The sequence below is a fragment of the Crinia signifera genome, chromosome 12 (assembly GCF_055691185.1).
Source record: "Crinia signifera chromosome 12, ASM5569118v1, whole genome shotgun sequence".
NCBI lineage: Eukaryota > Metazoa > Chordata > Amphibia > Anura > Myobatrachidae > Crinia > Crinia signifera.
Window position 1 is genome coordinate 84,159,626 of NC_139228.1, and position 21,831 is coordinate 84,181,456.

Consider the following 21,831-nt stretch of genomic DNA (forward strand, 5'->3'; position numbering starts at 1 on the left):
TTCACTCCCGCATGGTGCTGTGCTGCCTGGTGACCTCCCTGACCGTGCACATTATAATGTGATCACCTCTATGTCATAGGAGGAGTTCTGGCATCTGCAGATGGTGTGAGAGCATCTTCTAAAATATAAATGGGAAAATCCAATCATTTTAGGGGATAAATCTAATTGATTTCCATGGCTGGAAATATTTTAATCTATTCCATTACTTGGACTTAATGCATACACAAAAGGTGTATTGTATTTTCCTATATATTTTATTCATATTTACTTATTGTGTGTTGCCAAGTGCCCATACAGACCTTAATCCGACCTTGTATAATTAACTGAAAATGTTCACCCTGAATACACGCAAACAGCAGCCTGGATGGGACCAACTAGATCAGGCATTCCCAACCACGGTCCTCAAGGCACACCAACAGTGCAGGTTTTAGTGATATCCAGGCTTCAGCACAGATGACTTAATCAGAATCGCTCAGATACTAATTAAGTCACCTGTGCTCAAGCCTGGATATCACTAAAACCTGCACTGTTGGTGTGCCTTGAGGACCGTGGTTGGGAATGCCTGAAATAGGGTGTCACCCAACACTTGGACATGCAACCACAAAATAGGGAATCCTTTCAAAGGTGCATAAACGAAAAAGATATTTCACAATGTACCAATTGTACCAGTTATAAACCAATACATAGAATGTTATAAGTACTAATTGAAACTCTAATGTCCGAGAAAACAGATGTAATTTATTTTTCTGAAAAGAGGGATTTTACTTTTTCATCTGGATCATATGCCAATCAAATGGCTATATCACTTTAAGCAAAAAAGTTGTCAAATTTAGTATGGACACCTAGTTTTGTGGTGATATTGTACTTTAAAAATGAATGAGAACCATCAACCAGTATTATATCTTAAGATATCTTTTAAGAGCCCATTTTCATATGAAATCATTTTTTTCTTAAGTAGTTGTCATTTATTACTGCTTATAAATACTCTCACGCTCTCTCTCGTCCTCCGTTTGCAGTTTAAACAGCTTCCACCCTTCTTGAAATGCTTTCTACAGGATTTTGGAGGGTTTCTGTGGGACATCTGTGCCCATCATTCTGTAGAAAATGTATGAAGTTTATCAACTGGCAAGTTCATATGGGTCTGTGCTACACCAAGCTCATATGGGTCTGTGCTTGCCAGTTGAGTTCTTCTACACCAAGCTCATCAAGGCAAATCCAGCCCCATACCATCATTCCTCCTCCACCAAACTTCCCAGTTGGCATAATCAAGTTAGGTCATGTTCTCCCAGCACACACCAAACCCAGAATTCCGCATCCATACAGAGTTGCATTTCCACTGCTCCACAGTCCAGTGTCTGTATGGTTTACATGATTCTTGCCATTGGACTTTGGTGGTGTGAGGTTTGCACACAGCCACTCGGCCATGGAAACCTATTCCATTAAGGCTCCCGCTGCACAGTTTTTGTGCTTACTTTTAATCCCAGTGGGATATGATATTGGATCACCCAATAAAAAGACCCGCATTGGCCAAGAACACACAGGTGCAGTGTAACCTGTGTGTGTTTGTAAAGCCGAAGCACTGTGTGGAATAGGCAAAGCAAATCCTCAATAAGCCGCAACTGGTGCCGGCTTATCGGGGCTATTAGGATAGCCCTTGGCGAGACTATTACCTGCAATCATCAATCGCAGGTAATATGATGTGAATATATACAGGGGTAAAAAATATGGAAACACCTAGCTAAATAATGATTTTATTTATTAATAAGGTGCAGGACCACCATTGGCATTCAAGATTACATGCATTCTCCATGGAATGGATAATTATGTCATGGATGGTCAACAATGGAATCTTACTTCATTCTTCACTCAAATTGTGTTCACATTCCTGGAGTGATGTTAAAGGCGGTTAACTTGACTGAACCCTGTTCTCCAAACCAACCACAGGGGCTCTATCATATTGTGGTCTGGTGATTGGGTGGGCCCTGTCTGCATTTTCAGAAAGCCACGATCACATGACACGAGCTATATAAATCAGCGCCTGATCATCTCGGTACCAGTGGTCACCTCCCAGAAACAATGGAATAGACCTGGTCGGCTAGAATGTCTACATAGTCCTTGGCAGTGATAATGGGGCTGGCAGAATACAGGGATATGGCTTCCTAAGTCATCACTGACCCTCCGCCTTACTTCACTCTTGGTACCAGAAAGTCCTTATCGTAAACTTGACTCGTTCTCTACACATACACTCATCCTGCAGTTTGGAACATGTTGAAGCCGATTCATCCAGTCATTGCTTGATAGTCCACAATTTGAGTGTTACACCACTTTGCTTCTTGGCATTCACAGGGTTTAGAAGTGGTTTGGCATCTGCAGCCGCCCATGAATATTGTACTTGTGTAGGTCCCTTCTCATTGTTCTTGTATGCTTGCAGCAGTTGTCTTCTTAATCTTGGCCGCAATGCCATTCTGTCTCAATCAATTTACATTTTTGTCCATGCTGCTCACAGATGAACCCACTAGGCATGCATCAACAATTTTTCTCTTTGTGAGCGCTGACAGAATTCTGACTATTTCTTGTACCTTCATCCGAATTGTAGTACTACTTGAAGGAGGAATACCCAAAAACCATATCCATTATTGACCACCTTTTGGGTAATGGAAAGAGACCACTTGTGCGCCACATTAGTTTTGATTTCATTCTCAATGGGTGTCTATTAATACTATATATTTATATTTTTTGTTTTGCTTGGTTATATCATCAGCCGTATCCTAAAGACCTATCAACCAGCAGAGAAAGAAGTGTAATCCCTCTTTTCAGAAAGGAGATCTGTACATGATTGTTTTTGTGATCTTGTGTGAACAGAAACCAAACCATATCAATTCTCGCTGTGGTTTCATCTATTTGTTTACCAAATGAGTAGAGAACAGGAAGGTATTTATGTGAATCTTCCTTGAAGCTGGTTTGCCTAATGTAGAGGTGGGATTTCCCTCATGGGAATGTTATTTTTTGGGGGGGTGTTATGGTGGTATTGATCACTGGAAATGTATGGGGTATTAAGCATTTGAAGCTTTGCAGTATGTAAGCTCTCTAAAGCAGGACCCTCTTCCCTCATGTGCTTTTTCTTCTCTTACTTTAATAATATTTGATGGCACCAAATTCTGCGTTTTCCGGTACTTGTTTCCTATCTGGGCGCCCATCGCGGGTACATCGCATGTCATTATAATGACATGCGATGCGACCGACGCGATTACCGCGATTTTACATAGGGACCAATGTTAAATGTCCCAATTGACCCGCGATGACCGCGATTTACCATAGGAAACAATGTTAAATGGATCAATTTCCCCAAATTATCGTAGGGAACAATGGGAAATGGGGCAAAAACACCCCTGAACACTGAAATGTCCCCCCAAAAGTAGTTGACGCCACCCCGCCATCAACGTGAACCCGAAGCGTGGCGAGCGCAGCGAGCCCGCGAGGGGCGGCGGTACGCGTCCTCCGACCTTTTCATGCCCTACTATCCACTAGGGCGTGGAGTGAGAATAGAATAGTGTGGCGAGCCCGAAGCGTGGCGAGGGGACGCGGATACCTTCACAGTTATACGCGTCCCCTCGCGGGCTTCCCAGGTGTCCATGGCGACGCGGACACCTGGGAAGCCCGCGAAGGGACGCGTTTACCTGTGAAGGTATCCGCGTCCCCTCGCGGGGCTCGCTGCGCTCGCCACGCTTCGGGCTCGCTACGCTCGCCACACTATTCTATTCTCACTCCACGCCCTAGTGGATAGTAGGGCATGAAAAGGTCGGAGGACGCGTACCGCCACCCCTCGCGGCCTCGCTGCGTTTGCCACGCTTCGGGTTCACGTTGATGGCGGGGTGGCGTCAACTACTTTTGGGGGAACATTTCAGTGTTCAGGGGTGTTTTTGGCCCATTTACTATTGTTCCTATGCTGATTTGGGTAAATTGATCCATTTAACATTGTTTCCTATGGTAAATCGTGGTCATCGCGGGTAAATTGAGGCATTTAACATTGTTCTCTATGGGAAAATCGCGGGCATCGCGTCTGGCACATCGCACCCGATTTTTTATCGGCCGCGATGCCCGCAATGGCCCCGATTTTACCCCCGATGCCCGCGCCCAGATAGGAAACAAGTACCCGTTTTCCTGCCACACTGATACTTATCAGTTCCATCTGCTGATTTACTTTATCCTGTATTGTGTTCAATCGTAAGTCACTGTTTTACTTATTTGTTCATGTACTCTTGTAATTGGGCACTATATATCCCCTGTGGGGCCAAATAAATATAGGATACTATATAATAATGTACAAAAACATGCTGTGTTTATGCCATAGTTCTTCCTAAAATGAAAAATAAAATAATTACAGTTTACATTTACTACTGTTCTTTGTTTCCAGGTACAACAAGACTTCCTGAAGCCTCAAAAACTCCACTGATTCTAAAACAGATTGTCCGAAAACCCTTAGAACAAGTTTTGCGATATATAGGTACATATAGAATGCCTGGCCACTGCTCTTTCATTTCTGTTCCAAGCTCATGGTAAACAAGTAACACGGTCTTTCCATTTCTCAGAGGCTCATCCCTGCACTCCAAAGCTCGAACCTATAAAAAACATTTCCACAAGCATCAGCAATTCCCTGACCCCAGTGAAGTCCTCTCCAGTCATCAACAATGGATCGCCAACAATCCTGGGCAAACGCAGCTACGAACAGCATAATGGTATGGACGGTATGTGTCTTTCTGTATTAGTTATTGAAGTTGTTATTCTTCAAGATTGAGTTACTCATTTTTTTGTCCTAATTAGAATATTTTCAACTGGATTTAAAAAAAATTTTTTTTGTAAATTTAGAATGTGTCCATAAATTTGTCCTTGATGCAGAATATTCTTTGCTTTGCAATATATTCTGGCTGAATACCTGCAGCCTACAGCATTCCAGTAGCTTATGTGTGGACTGCTGTAACATTCTGTCTTAAATTATTACTATATTTCTCTATTTTTAAAGGAATTCATAGTATTTTAAAAATAAAAAATAACTCAGTCTTGATTTATACATTCAATGAACATGGTTTGTGTAATTATCTTCTGAACTTTTTTATTTATTTGATTTTGTACAAAAATGCATGTTTTGGGTTTATAACTTCAAACTGTGTTGCAGACTATTTTAGAGGCAGATCAGCAAGCAATGATGTTCGGCTTAAACCATTGGATGGAAAACGAAGGCTGCCCTTCCTTGCATGTAGAAGGGAGAAAATTATGAAGCAAATTAAACAGGATGGGGAGAGAAAATGGAGCACCTTTTAATTTGGACTGAAGCTGTGAGAAGTACCCAAAACCGACTGTTTTTCGATAGGTGTTAACTTTTCTCTCCCCTCTCAACAGTTCTTTTTTTATTATTATAATATATATATATATATATATATATATTGAGCAGCCATTTTTTCTTGTAACATATTCTTCTATAAACTGGAACTTTTTTATAACTATTGCAGTCTGGATCTAACTATTCACGAGATCCATTGGTGGTTTGTAGACCATTAATAATCAGATGTGGCCAATGATCATGTATCTCTAGACATTGATGAGAGCCTTACCAATTCAACTACTTTGTCATACTAAAAACACAAACTATGAAGTGCACCAATTATTATGTCCTATTTTGTTCAAACTTTATTTTATTTAAAATATATTTTTTTGTTATTCAAGTTTAATTTCCTCTTTGTGCCAAGATTATTTCCTTTATTGTCTACACATCCTTTATCTACACCTGCTCACAAAAAGAAAAAGCGATAGGACCTCACTGTGACTTCGGTTCACAAAATTTTACTGCCTCAAATTTATTTTCTGGAAAGGAAATAGAAACTTGTTTTCTGCAAAACACTCATTCATGTGTTAACATATAATTAAAAAAGAAAAAAATATATTTTTGGTTTTCTTTTTTAATTTGTTTAAAGGAATATATTGCCTGTATTGTAGTTTTTCCAGTTTAGCTTTTTATTTAAAGGAGAGAGATTTACCAACGCATTTCACTGGTAAATTCATAGCCGCCCAGAATTAGAAGAGCTGAATCCGTTTTCCGTAAATTGTTCAAAAGATACCCAGCTTGCAGTATATATTTAAAGAGAGGCTGCAAGAGATTGGGTTTTTTTGCGAGTTCAGGGGTTAGGAGAATGGTGTCTTCTGGGATGCAATACTTAGGGAAGAATTGTTTCCTTTTTTTATATAGTGTTTTGCACAGACTTTTTTTTTTAACCAATACGATATCAAAATTTGTTTTTTCTTTTCTAATGTATTCTATTTAGATTTTTTGTAAATATATATTCTTGATTTTTGTAAATAAATTCTCAATTTTGCAGAAAATCTGAAATTTGTACTGTAATGACCTATTTCTAGTTCGGGATACGGTCACGAGGTTGATAAGGGGAAGGTAAACATGCATTGGGTATGCCAGTGAAGGTCGACATGGGGTTAGGTCGACAGGGACATTAAGTCAACAGTGAAAAGGTCAACATGGGGTTTTTCACTTTTTTTTTCTGAGTCGCCGTGTGCCGACAGGCGGTATTCCATGCCCTACCATCCACTAGGGTGTGGTGGGGGAATAAAATAGTGTGCCTAAAACAAGGCGAGCTCAGCGAGCAATGCGAAGGGATGCGGTGCACCTTTATAGACTGTCTCGACAGGGTAAAAAAAGTGAAAAACCCCATGTCGACCTTGCTCATGTTGACCTTCAGTGGTCGACCCAATGCGTGTCTTCGTTCCTCTTGTCGACCCGCTGACCCATACCCTTCAGTACTGCCGTCCATCAGTGTTATGAAGTGTTTATAAATAACAGTTTAAGGAGTCAAACTATTTTTCACCCATTTATTGGTGACTGCTGTGAAGTATTAATGGTATGAACATAAAATTGTTCTTGGTGATGTGCTCTGCAAGATTCCACATTGCTGTAACATTTGTGTGCCATGTGATACAAATATATTTTCTGCAAGGTCAATAATATAAAGGATTGTGTAAATAAAGTGTTTATTTTACTATGTAAAAATACAATACAAAGGAATAAAAAATGCAATTACTCTACATCCTCCCCAAAAAATTGACATACAATTGTTATTTGAAATACTGTTTAATTTACCAAATTTTAATTTATTTATTTTTGTTGGCTTGTAATTTACGTTATTGTAGTGGGTTGGGAGAGTGCAGAGAATTGGCAAAGATCCAGAAAATGTAATGAATAATGGAGTGATTTATTGCTAAAAATTGGAACGAAGGTCGGAAAAGAATGATGAGGCATCCATTTTAAATATTTTATTTATTTATTTTAAAGGAATTTAGATTAATTAAACTGGACACAAAAAAAAAAGTGTTCCTAAAATAAAATAAAAAAATACAAAATGTTGCATAGTATCTTATATATAGAAAAGCCTAACCCTGCTGTTTACCTTGTTGGTGCACCGGCGGTCACTACATGGTGCCAAAGGGAGCGCTGTTTGGGTGGATACACACACCTCTCAGTCCCATCATTTTGACAGTTGGTAATTCGACACTTTTATATTGCTTTAAGTAGGAATGTCACACTCCTGCTTTTCCAAAAGCACAGATCCTATTCTATTGTTATTACTGCGGTCCTTTTCAGGTATCCTTTAGTATAATTCATTCAGTTTTGGCATATGCTCACCTACATTACACAGTATTGTTCATTTCTGGCACAAAGTCATGTTTAATATATCTGACCACTCTTTTTACTTTTTCATCCTTGCGGATTAGTTTGGGGTCCGTGTTATGAAATCTAATTGCGGAAAGACGCATGTTGACCGTTTGCTTGCACTGACCTAATATACCACACCCACTGTAGAAAATATGTGTTTTGAAATTTTTATTTAAGTATTAAGGGCATTGTCTACAAGTTTCTGTGCACTAAATAAAGCACAGTCCTATCTGGATTTACAAATTTGATTTATTACTTTCCTGCCCCTCGGGAGGATGCGTTCCGCCACGTTTCGGGGTGGGGGGCCTAAATCTCATACAAATGTATAGCAAAGTCAATGGCATTGCACCCTATAAAATCGCATGCGATTTTGCGGTGCGATCGCATCGCACCCACGGCCAGAGTGAAGTTAATAAATTACATAGGGCAATTCATGCGATTTTCATACGCAGAATTGCCCTGCTATTACATAAGTACCCTTTAATGTATATTTTGTGGTTTTGCAATGTATATTATCAAAACTTTACAATTTTTTTTATATTTTCGGGCTGGATTCTATGCTTTATTTAACTCTTGTGTTTTGTTTTTTTTTTTTTTTTCAGTTTTTTGGATAGTGTGGAGTAATTGCATGCCTTCTCTTCCTTACAATACATATTCAATATTTTGTTACTTTATTTAGGCTTAAAGGAAAGTTGGCCAATTAAATAGGACATTTTATTTGTTTGGTTAATAAAACCATGGTTTTAGTTGTATTTATGTTTGTCTATTTTCCATGTGATATCAATTCGTTGTTTTTTTTTGTTTATTATTTATTAAACTTATGACATTTTACAATCTGTTGATGTAGTATTTTCTTGTTTTTCTCTTCTGTTTTTATCTCTACTTGGACAGGCAACATGAAGAAGCGCCTGCTGATGCCTAGCAGGGGTAAGGATTTTAATGTGTCATTTGAAAGGAACTGTGCTGTTTTGTGGAGCTTTTGACTGGGCTTGTTTATTTTTTGTGTGGCATTTAGTGTTTGTGTCTTTGCACACTTTTCTTGTGTTTATAAGGACAATACATTTTAAGTCATATTCCATACATGCATATATCATACTTGTTGGCCGTGTCTTTATGGTTGCATAGTCCTAGGCCAGGATTTATCAGAGTGGTTTCGTAAACCTCTTTCTAGAGGCAATACTCAATCCGCGAGAGTTCACTTGAAGTGCCCGTTTTTGAAACCTTGTCCAAAATCTAGAAGTGTACAAGCCAAATTACATTTTGAAAACGAATAATGTACACCTGGCTTTCATAGGTGAAATTGATCTTAACCCAGAGACCATCTCTCGTAAATGAAAATAATAAAACAAGAGAAGGGTGCAGGAAAACCAACTGCTCTTCCAGTGTACAGGGCCTTTGGCTTGAAGCAGAAATCTCTTTTTGCAAACAGTATGAAGCGGTTGGCTACAACTTCACTGTTACATTGGGAGTGTGGCACTATGCTGTAGTATCATAGTCCAGCTCCATAATCCTCGTGGAAGGTACCAACTCACTTCTTCCATGGTAAGTGGTGGCAGTGATTGGTGCACCACTTTGGGTGCCAGAGCACCCACGGACTTGCAGACAAAATTGCAACTATATCAAATGAAAAAAAATTATTTATTGAACAGAACCAATTGAAATGAAATAATTTTATTAAAAATAAAAAACGAAACTTTTTTTTTTGTTTGCATTTTACGGATGTTATCCAGGAAGGCATCACTTCTGTCTTGGTATGTCATAGTCTAAAAGGTTCCCAAATAGTTAAGGTATTATGATTTCTACACTGCTAAGTGACTGTGACAAAGCGTAATGGACATCCATTAGTTATTAGCCAATCAGTTATTTTCTACATTTTACAACCAATTACATTGCAGAGTAGAAAACCGCTTTTGTTTGGCTTTAGAGCCCAAATAACTTAGTCATTTTGAAGTTTTTGGCAGTGTTGTGTTTTTTTTTTCTTCTTTTGGTCTAATGAGAAATAATTCCATTGGGATTACAGCAGACTTGTGAATGGCGAAAATAACCCAACACTTTCATAAATCCTGGCTTTGGTTATATTGATTTTCTTTCATAACCATCTTTTTACTGGTATCCCAATAAAGATTATCCTAGCAAGTTTATATACTCAGTGCTTTTTTTAGGAAAACATTTTTTAAACCTCTTCAGGGACACATTTAAATTTAAAAAGTCTTCTCTTTTTTATATTTTATTAAAAATATAAATTTAAGGTTAAGAAATTTTTTTTCTCTATTGACCTATTTCATTTATAAATTCATAATCAAATTTCAAAAAGTTTTGCAATTAAACACCCAAATTAAGCAAACTTACACATATCCCTGGAGAGGTTAAACTGACCAACGGCATTACGCAATGTTGCTTTTGTCTTTAAAACAAAAGTTCTTCGTGGCCACTATAAAGTGATGGAACATCCAAAAAAATCCTATAGTTTAAACATTTTCCCCTTCAAAATCCCTTGTCAATGCGTTCAACCTTTCCAGCAAACCTTTACTTGTATTTGTCACTGAGCATGTATAGTTTGCTTTTAAAATGTTTCATCCGGTGCTATCTGAATAGCAATGTTTCTCTTTGAATGACAATGCTTTGTTCAATGGTGGTTGCAAACAAGTGAGGTTTACAAAAAATATACTTAGAGACTTCTAATGGAGACGTGTGTACAATGAGCCAAAGTCTCAGTCTTGATCGTTTTAAAGAATTGCAGGAATTCACTATGAATGGAAAATCCATAGTAACGGGAGCCGAGATTACATGCCAATACGGTACATTTTGTGCTAGAACATTTTAAGTGCTAGTTGCATTTTTAAAGCTGTAGCTATTACATTATAGTGTCGTTTCTGAAGTCCAATCCTCGTATGAGCTGTTGGTGGGGATGAGGAGGATTGGATTTGGGGAGCACTGATTTTAGTAAGTGCTTCTTTGTAGCATAATGATGTGTAGAAGATTCTTTTTCTGGTACATTGGAGCCTGTCTTCACTCTTCCAGATCTTGTTTTCTCTTTGGATCGTTTTGCATATATGAATCCTAATGTACAAATGTGCATGCTTTTAAGGTAATCTGGGCCAGATGTATCAAGCTTCAAAAACTTACAAAGTGGAGAGTAATAAACAACCAGCCAATCAGCTCCTACCTGTCATTTTTCAAACCCAGGTTGTAGCATGACAGGAGCTGATTGGCTGGTTATTTATCACTCTCCTTTTTATCCCTTGTTGAAGCTTGATACATCAAGCCCAATATATATTGGCTCACACTGTAGATTTTATTTGGTAGCACGTTAGCAACTGAACCACTGTTTTAGGTTTTAGTAATCTGAAATGAGCATACAGACACATTACAAGAAGGAACTTACTATCTGGGCCAAACTTTTTTTTATTTTTATTTTTTTAAATGGGCAATACATTTACAAGGCATAGTTTTTTCCCTTGTAAATGACTGCCCCTTTTTTAAAAGAAAAGTTCAATTGGCATCTTGCATGGCTGCCATTCTTGCACCGCGTTACTTCCTGCCTACAGTATGTGTGAAGCGTTAAGATGTGATCCTGGTGTCATAAAATCCCAAATCAATTGTTTATAGGAGATAAAAAATAAATATTTTCCTTTATTATTTTTATTCCGTTGCAAGTCTTACTCAAGATTCATGTGTTTGTTATGGTCGGTTGAATTAATGTGAATTAGTGCAATGTGCGATAATGCTCAGCGTGTGTGGACAGCGATGACCGCTGTCATCGCTGGGGGGAAAGCTGCTCAGTGCATACACACTGAGCAGCTTTCCCCCTCCTGGCGCTGTCCGCAAGAGGGGGGTGGGGGCGTATGCAAAGCAATCCACAAAGCCGCTCATCTACTGGTAATACCAGTAGATGAATGGCTTTCCCGGCAATGATGCGGGAGTGCGCATTACCGATCACCGTTCCTCGCCGGGCCATACACACTGGGTGGCTTCGAGCTGAAAGCCGCTCAAACTTGCTGTTTTGAGCGGCTTTCAGCTCAAAGTCGCCCAGTGTGTATGGGCCTTTAGTCACACTCAAATAAAATCATACCATCCAGATTTCATGCAACATGAGGGCTCAGGCTAGATTTGTTCCCATGCTCTCTTGCACTGTTTAGTGACTGCGCATTCTTAGTATGTGTTTGCCACCTTGAAAATAGACAACTTAGAGCACAATACACAACTAAAATGTGTTAGAATATATGTGCAAGACCGTTGGGGTGTTTTTTTTATTGTGGTAATGAAAATTATACACATGGGAATATGAAACCACACGGTGGAAATAAGTGTTTGCATGCAAAACATTGTACAAAGGCAGAGGCAAGTATATGGCAATATCTCTTGTACCAAGAGGTAGAGAAGAAAATGATCAACAGCACCACTGGATGTTGGCAGGTAAGTGTAGTTTTATTGCCCAACGTACCAGCAATGTTTTTAGCCCTCGCAATACCATTGTGTTATCTAGTGAAGCTATCGTTCATTTTCTTCTCTGCAATTACAAGGGTTTTGAGTGAATCCATTGTGTGGCATGCTCGTGTTCATTCCCTAAATGCATAACCTTACATTTATTCAAATAAATCCTCATCTGCCATACTGTTACCCTATTACCCTAAGTTATCTTCGTCTCCCTCCAAGGATAAGGTATCTTGTATTGACCCTCTTCCATATCGGTACCATCTAAGGCAGTGTTTTTCAACCACTGTGCCGTGGCACACTAGTGTGCCTTGAGCTGTTCTCAAGTGTGCCCCCAGATCTAGAAATGCCCAAACCCATTTACAGCCACCACCAGTTCAAATGTTATTTACTGGTCTCTTCTTTTCATCTAAAGGGCCAATGTATTTTATTTTTGTTACCTGTGGGGATCAGTGTGATTGTTTTTAATGTGGGGGCCAATAGGTTTGTTTTTTTCCTGTGGTTGTCAATGTGTTTTGGCCTGTGGGAATCTTAGGGTGTGCCTTGGCAATTTTAAAGTCCTATTTAGTGTGCCGCAAGGTAAAAAGGTTGAAAATCACTGATCTAAGGAGTACTGTTTGCTTTGGCATCATTCCTAGAGATAGTTTGTTGGTGAGCGCACTACAAGTTGACTAGGTGAAGCTGTTTGCTTTTGTCCACCTACCCTCAAGGTAAAGGGTAGCAGGCATATATATGATGTTTATACGTGGATCAGACGTTGATAATGTCAACTTAAAATAGTATTCTTAAAGTACATTTTATGCCAAGGCTTGCCTTTTATTAGTCCTCGTTCTCATGCTTAGATGTGGTCATTAGTAGTGAGTAATGACTAAATAACAAGGTCGTACATACAAGCTGTTGGTCTTCACTAGGTTGCCGGATTTAACTGAACTAGACAGCGTGTCTTCAAATTACAGTGAGCTGGTTGAAGTGGTTTGGGCATTCTCTAAAGTTGACCTCACGTGGTTTGCGCTCATTGGAGCTTTTCTGTGAGCTTCCCACAATTTGATGGTTCATACCAGCTGCGGGTCTCTAGCAGGTTGCTGGATTTAATGCAACTAGTCAATGCGCCTTTAATTTACAGTGAGCTAGTTGATGTGGTTTTTTGCATTGTCTAAAAATGACCTCCCGTTCTTTGCTCCCATTGGATCTTTTCTGTAAACTTGCGACAATTTGGAGGCCACAGAGAAGACCAAGAATATGCTTGTTTGCTAGGTGCTTGGAGAACACTGGGTTTTCCCAGTAGGAACTGGTTAGTGCATTTGAAGAGGGAGATCTGAGCTAAGCTGCTTAGTCTTCCACCCGTATGAGCTTCACCAGGAGAGGTGGTGGGATGGCCACTGCCTTGATCTTGTATTCACCATCCTACAGCATGTTCCTTTTCAGACTGCATTAACACTGCTTTCTCTCTCTCACATCACAGTCTTATTACCTGCAAGCTCTGAGCCACTAAAATGTACAAAGCCTCAAACCCCCAGAAATATGAACGCTGTAAATTTTCATGCAACTTCCGCCATCTCTGAAACGACAATGACCAATTTCTACATTCACTTCTCCTGAGATTGTTGTATCACACTTAAACCAAACTCTAGAAATAGCCATCAAAGCAGTGGCTCCAGTTACCCATCACTCTCCATGTAGACTTAAATATAATCCATGGCATTGAAATTAAACAGACATGAAACTCATGCTCCGTGTGTAGGGGTCATAGCGATGTCCAGCGATCTAAGATCCACCATGGCCCAGCATGGCCCTGAGATATCGCTTAGCACACAGCGCTGACACATAGCTGTTAGCTGAGCCATCTTACATTGCTCAGAACACTCAGCCGCATCTCTGTGTGTAGGCCCTATAAGTGGCTTTTAAAAAAAAAAATTTTTTTAAATAACTTCTTACCCCTCCCACACCCAACCTATCAGCTACCATCAGTGCACAAGATCTTCCTTCCTATTAAAGGACAAGATTGATAGTATAGTATTTTCTTCCTCATTTGGAAACCTGCCCATTACTTTCTTGAACCCTGAGCCACCCCTTATTCGATCCACAAATGAAGATGACATATCTACGCTCATTTTCCTACAAATCAGTACAGCTGTCTACTATGCTCATCCCAACCTTAACTAAAATCTGTAATCTCTCTCTCTCTCTCTCTCTCTCTCTCTCTCTCTCTCTCTCTCTCTCTCCATCATTATTCTTGAATGCATAGATTACTCCTTTTCTGAAAAATAAACAGAATGCTGACCTGAACTGTATCACATTACCATCCCATCTCTGCTCCAATGCCCCTCCAAGCTACTTGAGGGACTCTCCTCACGTTCTTTCTTGAGTCACACAACTAATTGGACCCACTTCAGTCCTGTTTTTGTTCCCAACACTCCAAAGAACCTGCACTTAATGATTTCATACTGCCAAGTCTAAAGGTCAATACTCTTCATTCTTCTAGTTCTCTGTGCTGCATTTGACACTGTTGACCTCTTCTCAAACAAACACTACCATTGCTAGGTCTCCGATGGCTACAAAGCTATACCGGGAATCCGGAAATGTGTCTTAATGTTACTGTGAATACTCGGCTACAAACACCCATTTTTCCTCGAATTCCAACTGGTTTCTGATCTGTTTGATTTAGTTAGATAAGGAGCAGAGGGGGGAAGGTTGGCGCTCTCTAGGGGTGTATTGTTTCAGCAGCTGGCCTCCAGTAAGAGGGAGGCCACCCTCTTATTAATGGTAATGATAGAGATAGTTGGAGACCTGCGCTCTGGACGTGTGTATGACGATATAATGCTTATAAAGTATTGCACAAAGTGTGGTGAAGTAAACAAATGTATTTAGCACAATGTCATAAACATGATAGCTATGGACATATGTGTGATTAAAAAATGGGGGGGGGGGGGGGTATGTAGTGACTTGCAAAGTGGGAAAACAAAGTCTGGTTCTGCAATGAGCAATAGTCCTAAGGCAAACACCACTGCACCTTAAGAGGTGTCTGTGGTCTGGTTGCCCTCAAAGTAAGCAGTAGTGGAAATAGTACAGCAATAGGTGATGTCCAGGATCCAGAGGAGGGGTAAGCAACAAATGTCCAGCAATAGGCGGTGGGGTAGTCACTTGGGGGTCAAGGAAAGCGATGGAGTGGCACCAAGAGCTGGCGTCCCTAGCATTCCTGGTGGTACACTGCACACTTACCTGATACCCTGGGGTTCCCTCTGTCTTGACCGTCTCTCGCCTTGTTGTTACTTTCTCCTCCGCTGGTGCCTGTAATGTCGCGCAGGACCGCCAGTTGTAGTTCCACTTTGCTTGAACACACGCAACTTCAGGGTGCCGCTGTGGAGCGTTCGCCAGGAGTGCGGTGTCAGTGGAGTGACGTGCGCTCGACTCCAACCGGGGGAGGAGACTTGCAGTGGGTGTGTGGTGCTCCGTGTGGCTCCAATGCGTATCGGCTTATGACAGGTCTTCTTCAGGGAGTGGGTGTACACAGGGGGTTTATACATGTGCATGCACAGACTCTACCATCGGCCATGGGAACGAATTCGGTCCGCAACAAGTGGACCTGAATCACCCCTTTAATTTTTCCAAACAGACTTATTAATGGTTACACTGACCCATAGTAGCCAACTATTACTTTATAGCCATCCCCACAAGCTCGCTGCCTCGGGGCCACCCATGACTCTGAACTGGCCTTTGTTTCCCGCATTCACTCAGTTTCCAGATCATGTTGCCTACACCTAAAATAAAACAAAAACCTGAAAAAACTTAATTCATGCTCTCATTGGTGGGGTATTCAATCTTGGGTGACCGTTCTCGGTCTGCTCGACCGATAATAATTAGCAGGTGCGATTCCATTTCTTGCCTGTGGCGGGACGAGAAGGGGGCGTGGCCACCAGCTACGGCCAGGAGCTCGTCAATTCCCGACCGTTCTTGGCAGAACGAGTCAGACTGCTTGTGAAGTCGGACTCCTTCTGCCGAGATCCCCTGTTCAATGCTGTCAGGGAAGACAGCATTGAATAGGGCCCCGCAGTGGGAGATTGAATACCCCCCATTGTCTCCCTCATTGATTATTGCAATAGTCTTCTTACTGGTCTTCCTTAAAACAATCGTTCACTGCAATACATATAGTTTGATTCTAATTTGCTGGGAGGGGACGGGGCTGCATGGTACCGTGCCGTCACTCTCCTCTGTCGGGGGGGGGGGGGGGGGGTTATGGGTACTCAGAAACCCCTCCTGTGTGTCCTACTGCAGGCCCCCCCATAGGTGAAGTATATAGGTGAAGAAATATATATTACACTGAATTATTTTCCATACAGCCCACCAAGAACCTCTGCCACCAGGCTTGACCAATGTGTAATACATAGCACTTTAATCTTTTTGTAGCAATGTCGGTTTTCCTATAACAGCCCTGGCCAACCTGTGTGTCTCCAGCTGTTGTGAAACTACACTTCCCAGCATGCCCTGTCTTGCTATTAGAGAATGCTTGTGGAAGGGCATGCTGGGATGTGTAGTTTCACAACAGCTGGAGTGTCACGGGTTAGCCAGCCCTGCCCTAAAGATTACAAGCTTGCGAGCAGGGCTCTCTTACCTCTGTCCGTTATTACCCAGTCTTGTTTTATTACAGTTTGTTTCTCATTTTAAAGCGCAACAGAATATGCTGGTGATTTATGTCACTGTAAATTAAATTAATAAATAGGATTATCTTTTCCATAGATAATTCTATAAACTAAGGGCCAGATTCAGTGAAGTGAAGAACCCAAGTCATTTTGTGTCTGATAACCATGTTGCTACATCGGAGGGGTAGCAAATGCTTTCATATTGTTTCTGTGTAGGGTAAATAAAGCCCACTTCTACATGTAGCCTACAGATATTAACTGCTTCATTACGCTGCAATTTAAGTTTCAGCTTGAACACACCCCACCCAGATCTAACACTCTCTGCACTTGTTACATCTGCCCCTTCTGCAGCGCAGCATGGTTTTGCCCAGTTTCTTGCTTTTTAAAAAAACTGAAACAGACCCTAAAGTAGGAGCCTGTGTGAAGTTCTATGCTCTCCCTCTGTTTCTGTGGGTATCCTCCTGCCACAAGCCAATATACTGTACTGGTAGGTTATTGTACTTATGACCAGATTAACCCTAGTGCGTCATGTAGTATAATATATAGATTGTAAGCTCTAATGCTGGTGGTGGTGACGGGTCTGGGAGAATTTATCAGTGGTGGTGACGGGTCTGTGAGTATTTATCGGTGGTGGTGACGGGTCTGGGAGAATTTATCAGTGGTGGTGACGGGTCTGTGGGTCTGTGAGTATTTATTGGTGGTGGTGACGGGTCTGGGAGAATTTATCGGTGGTGGTGATGGGTCTGGGTGTATTTATTGGTGGTGGCGACAGGTCTGTGAGTATTTATCGGTGGTGGCGACAGGTCTGTGAGTATTTATCGGTGGTGGCGACAGGTCTGGGAGTACTTATCGGTGGTGGTGACCGGTCTGGGTTTATTTATCGGTGGTGGCGACAGGTCTGGGAGTATTTATCGGTGGTGGTGACAGGTCTGGGAGTATTTATCGGTGGTGGTGACGGGTCTGGGTGTATTTATTGGTGGTGGTGACGGGTCTGGGTGTATTTATTGGTGGTGGCGACAGGTTTGTGAGTATTTATCTGTGGTGGTGACTGGTCTGTGAGTATTTATTGGTGGTGGCGACAGGTCTGGGTTTATTTATCGGTGGTGGTGACAGGTCTGGGAGAATTTATCAGTGGTGGTGACGGGTCTGGGTGTATTTATTGGTGGTGGCGACAGGTCTGTGAGTATTTATCGGTGGTGGCGACAGGTCTTGGAGAATTTATCAGTGGTGGTGACGGGTCTGTGAGTATTTATCGGTGGTGGCGACAGGTCTGTGAGTATTTATTTATTGGTGATGGTGACAGGTCTGGGAGTATTTATCGGTGGTGGTGACGGGTCTGTGAGTATTTATCGGTGGTGGTGACAGGTCTGTGAGTATTTATTGGAGGCGGTGACGAGTCTGTGAGTATTTATCGGTGGTGGTGACAGGTCTGTGAGTATTTATCGGTGGTGGTGACGGGTCTGGGTTTATTTATCGGTGGTGGTGACAGGTCTGTGAGTATTTATTGGAGGTGGTGACGAGTCTGTGAGTATTTATCGGTGGTGGTGACAGGTCTGGGAGAATTTATCAGTGGTGGTGACGGGTCTGTGAGTATTTATCGGTGGTGGTGACAGGTCTGTGAGTATTTATCGGTGGTGGTGACGGGTCTGGGAGAATTTATCAGTGGTTGTGACGGGTCTGTGAGTATTTATCGGTGGTGGTGACGGGTCTGGGAGAATTTATCAGTGGTGGTGACGGGTCTGTGAGTATTTATCGGTGGTGGTGACGGGTCTGTGAGTATTTATCGGTGGTGGTGACCGGTCTGGGAGAATTTATCGGTGGTGGTGACGGGTCTGTGAGTATTTATTGGTGGTGGTGACAGGTCTGTGAGTATTTATCGGTGGTGGCGACAGGTCTGGGAGTATTTATTGGTGGTGGCGACAGGTCTGGGAGTATTTATTGGTGGTGGCGACAGGTCTGGGAGTATTTATTGGTGGTGGCGACAGGTCTGGGAGTATTTATCAGTGGTGGTGACAGGTCTGTGAGTATTTATCGGTGGTGGTGACAGGTCTGGGAGAATTTATCAGTGGTGGTGACGGGTCTGTGAGTATTTATCGGTGGTGGCGACGGGTCTGTGAGTATTTATCGGTGGTGGTGACAGGTATGTGAGTATTTATCGGTGGTGGTGACAGGTATGTGAGTATTAATCGGTGGTGGCGACAGGTCTGGGAGTATTTATCGGTGGTGGTGACCAGTCTGGGAGTATTTATCGGTGGTGGTGACAGGTCTGAGTATTTATCGGTGGTGGCGACAGGTCTGGGAGTATTTATCGGTGGTGGTGACAGGTCTGGGAGTATTTATCGGTGGTAGTGACAGGTCTGAGTATTTATCGGTGGTGGTGACAGGTCTGAGTATTTATCGGTGGTGGCGACAGGTCTGGGAGTATTTATCGGTGGTGGTGACGGGTGCCAGGATTTTGTAAATGAGTAATTTTATGCAAAATGCTGCACAATGTGTTCACTATAAATAAATAACTGGTGAGACAGAACTCTCGGATGCAGATGTGTCCTCATACGCCAGGTTCCTCGCAGCGTAGTCACGGCCAGCTCCCTTTTGTCAAAACTTGCCTATTATTTGCACAGCTAAAAACTAAAAGAAGCAACAAACTATGACCCTTATTCTGGTTCATCCAGAGCGGCCATGAATTTGCACGGGGGACCGATGTTTTACGTATGTGCAGCAGAATTTCTGCGCATGTGTATATGCTGGGTGCATGTGAACTTGGCGAAAAGTCTGTTCGCCGGGTGCACACGCCCAGCCTTGCAAGCTGAGGGGATGGAGAGGGGCGTGGGGTGCCGGGCTGGGCCATTCGCGTATGTGAACGCTGGGCGTACACATGCTAATGTGTGTGTGTGTGACATAACTGTCATCCGCCCACCCAATTCCCTGCAATTCTACACGCATATGTAAGAGCGGTTTGGACCACCTTACATATGCCTGCGCCTTCACCATCATTCCATGGTCGGCTACCATCGAAAGATGGGGAGGTTCCCACTGGCATGCGAATGGATGTTCATGTAAACCATCCATTCACAAGCCTTGCCAAAGAATCCCGCTTGGGTGGCGCCGGCTAACCATTAGCAAGGCGGGGTTAGGGTGACTCGCTAAGGATGCGAATTCGCCAGAATAAGGGCCTATGGGAGTCATTCTTATTACTTCGATCCTTGACGAATTCGCAACGGTTTCTCTTTAAGTTGACATTTACCTGTATATGGTTCTCTTGTTTACCCAGTGATCCATTTTAATGGTCCTGCTGCAAATGCTATGTTCTGATACAAGTTCTATGCATTCTGCATTCAGAAATTTAGATGTGTTTTGATTAGGAGACACTCCCACTACCCCACATTCTATATAATGTCAATTATAGTGCTTATTAACAGAACAGTTTCCGTAGCAACAGTCAAGCTGGTGTTTGTGTAATACCTATTGGCATCAATATTGGATGATCTCTCCTGTGTTCCACTTGGAACACTAGTAGCATTGAGTATTATATTCTCAATCTGCTGCAATACCCTTCAACTTCATCCTAACTCCCACATCCCCCAATAATAGTTCTCAATTTATCTATATGAAACTCGCAGAACAATCTATCTTTACTGTCAATGAAAAGTTAGTTCTGTGCTTTTATTACCCAATATATGCCTTATTCACAATTACTTCGCTTCCTAAGCACTAGTTGTGTTCCTGGACTGCTTCATGACACTAGTGCCCCTTTCAGACCGCACTTTTAAAACGGTAAATTGCCGTTTTTTTACCGTTTTAAAACGGTAATGTGTGCGGTCTGAAAGGTCCAGTCCCACTTAACCGGTTAGAAAATGCCGTTTTTTCTAACCGGTTAAAATGCAGGGTCCTACCCGTTTCTGAACCGGTATTTTAGCGCAAAAATCGGCTCAGAAACGGTATTTAGGACCCAGCCAATGAGCTGGGTCCTAAATTCAGCACAATGAATACTTAATGAGCGCTCATTAAGTATTCACAGCACTGGAGCCCCCCCCGCGCGTGTCGACACCCCCCGCGCGCGTGTCGACTCCCCCCCGCGCGTGTCGGCGCCCCCCCCCCGTGTCGACTTACCCCGTGCCGGTATCTCCGTGCCGGTATCTCCGTTGTGGTTCCCGGCACTGCAGCTCAGTATGCTCGGAAAGCACTTATGAAAAAAGTGTCTTTCAGAAAATGGCTGCCCCCCATACGGAAGACAGTTTTTTTAAACAGGGTTTCCTATGGGGCAGCCATTTTCTGGAAGACACTTTTTTCATAAGTGCTTTCCGAGCATACTGAGCTGCAGTCCACAACGGAGGTACCGGCATGGGGTAAGTCGACACGGGGGGGGCGCCGACACGCGGGGGGGCGTCGACACGCGCGGGGGGCGTCGACATGCGCGGGGGGCGTCGACATGCGCGGGGGGCGTCGACATGCTCTCGGTCGACACGCGAGGGGGGGGGGAGCTGCACGGAGGGGAGGGCTGAAGGCTGCACTGGCTTTGACCCTGTATTTGGAAAGTTTCCAAAAACGGGTCTGCCAGTGTCAAAAAATCGGCACTTAAACGGTAATATACCGTTTAAGTGCTGCGGTGTGAAAGGGGTTTTATCTGGCAGACCCGTTTTTGGAAACGTTTCCAAATACAGGGTCAAAGCCAGTTATGCGGTCTGAAAGCAGCATAGGTGGTAATTCTGAGAGTACACATAATCAAACAGGAAAACAGTGACTTACAGTTGAAGACAATACAGGACAACTACAGGGTAAATGATTATAGGAACATCAGCCGATTACTGCAACATAAGTATCCAGGTGGCAGCAGACAGCGAGCTTTGGTGCAGTCGAAGACTACTGATGTAAGAAAGGATAAGCACGTGAGGTAAGAGGTCCCTGCTCGTGAGAGCTTACATTCTAAAGGGACAAACAGACTGGGGTGACACCGGAGGGGTAGACAGGGTGAGGAACAGAAGGTTAGGAGGACAGTTTGCTGGGTTTGGTGAAGAAGTGTGTCTTAAAAGCCCGTTTGAAGTT

General features: G+C 42.4%; 1 protein-coding gene across 11 annotated transcripts in view; it reads left to right on the top strand.

Annotated features, from left to right (window-relative positions):
* The window catches only part of MTA1 (metastasis associated 1), a 180,755-nt gene that overhangs the window by 122,394 nt on the left and 36,530 nt on the right, over positions 1-21,831 (top strand). For 6 of the 11 annotated variants that reach the window (XR_014466106.1, XM_083165822.1, XM_083165819.1 and 3 more), the window contains 3 exons: positions 4,415-4,504; positions 4,590-4,745; positions 8,609-8,644. Coding sequence is in view for 10 of the 11 variants with exons in the window: in XM_083165822.1 (XP_083021948.1) it covers positions 4,415-4,504; positions 4,590-4,745; positions 8,609-8,644 (282 nt within the window). In the remaining variant the exon portion in view is untranslated. Of the gene's footprint in view, positions 1-4,414; positions 4,505-4,589; positions 4,746-5,173; positions 5,387-8,608; positions 8,645-21,831 lie in introns of those variants that run through there. The other 5 variants (XM_083165820.1, XM_083165825.1, XM_083165824.1 and 2 more) reach the window with 4 other exon arrangements.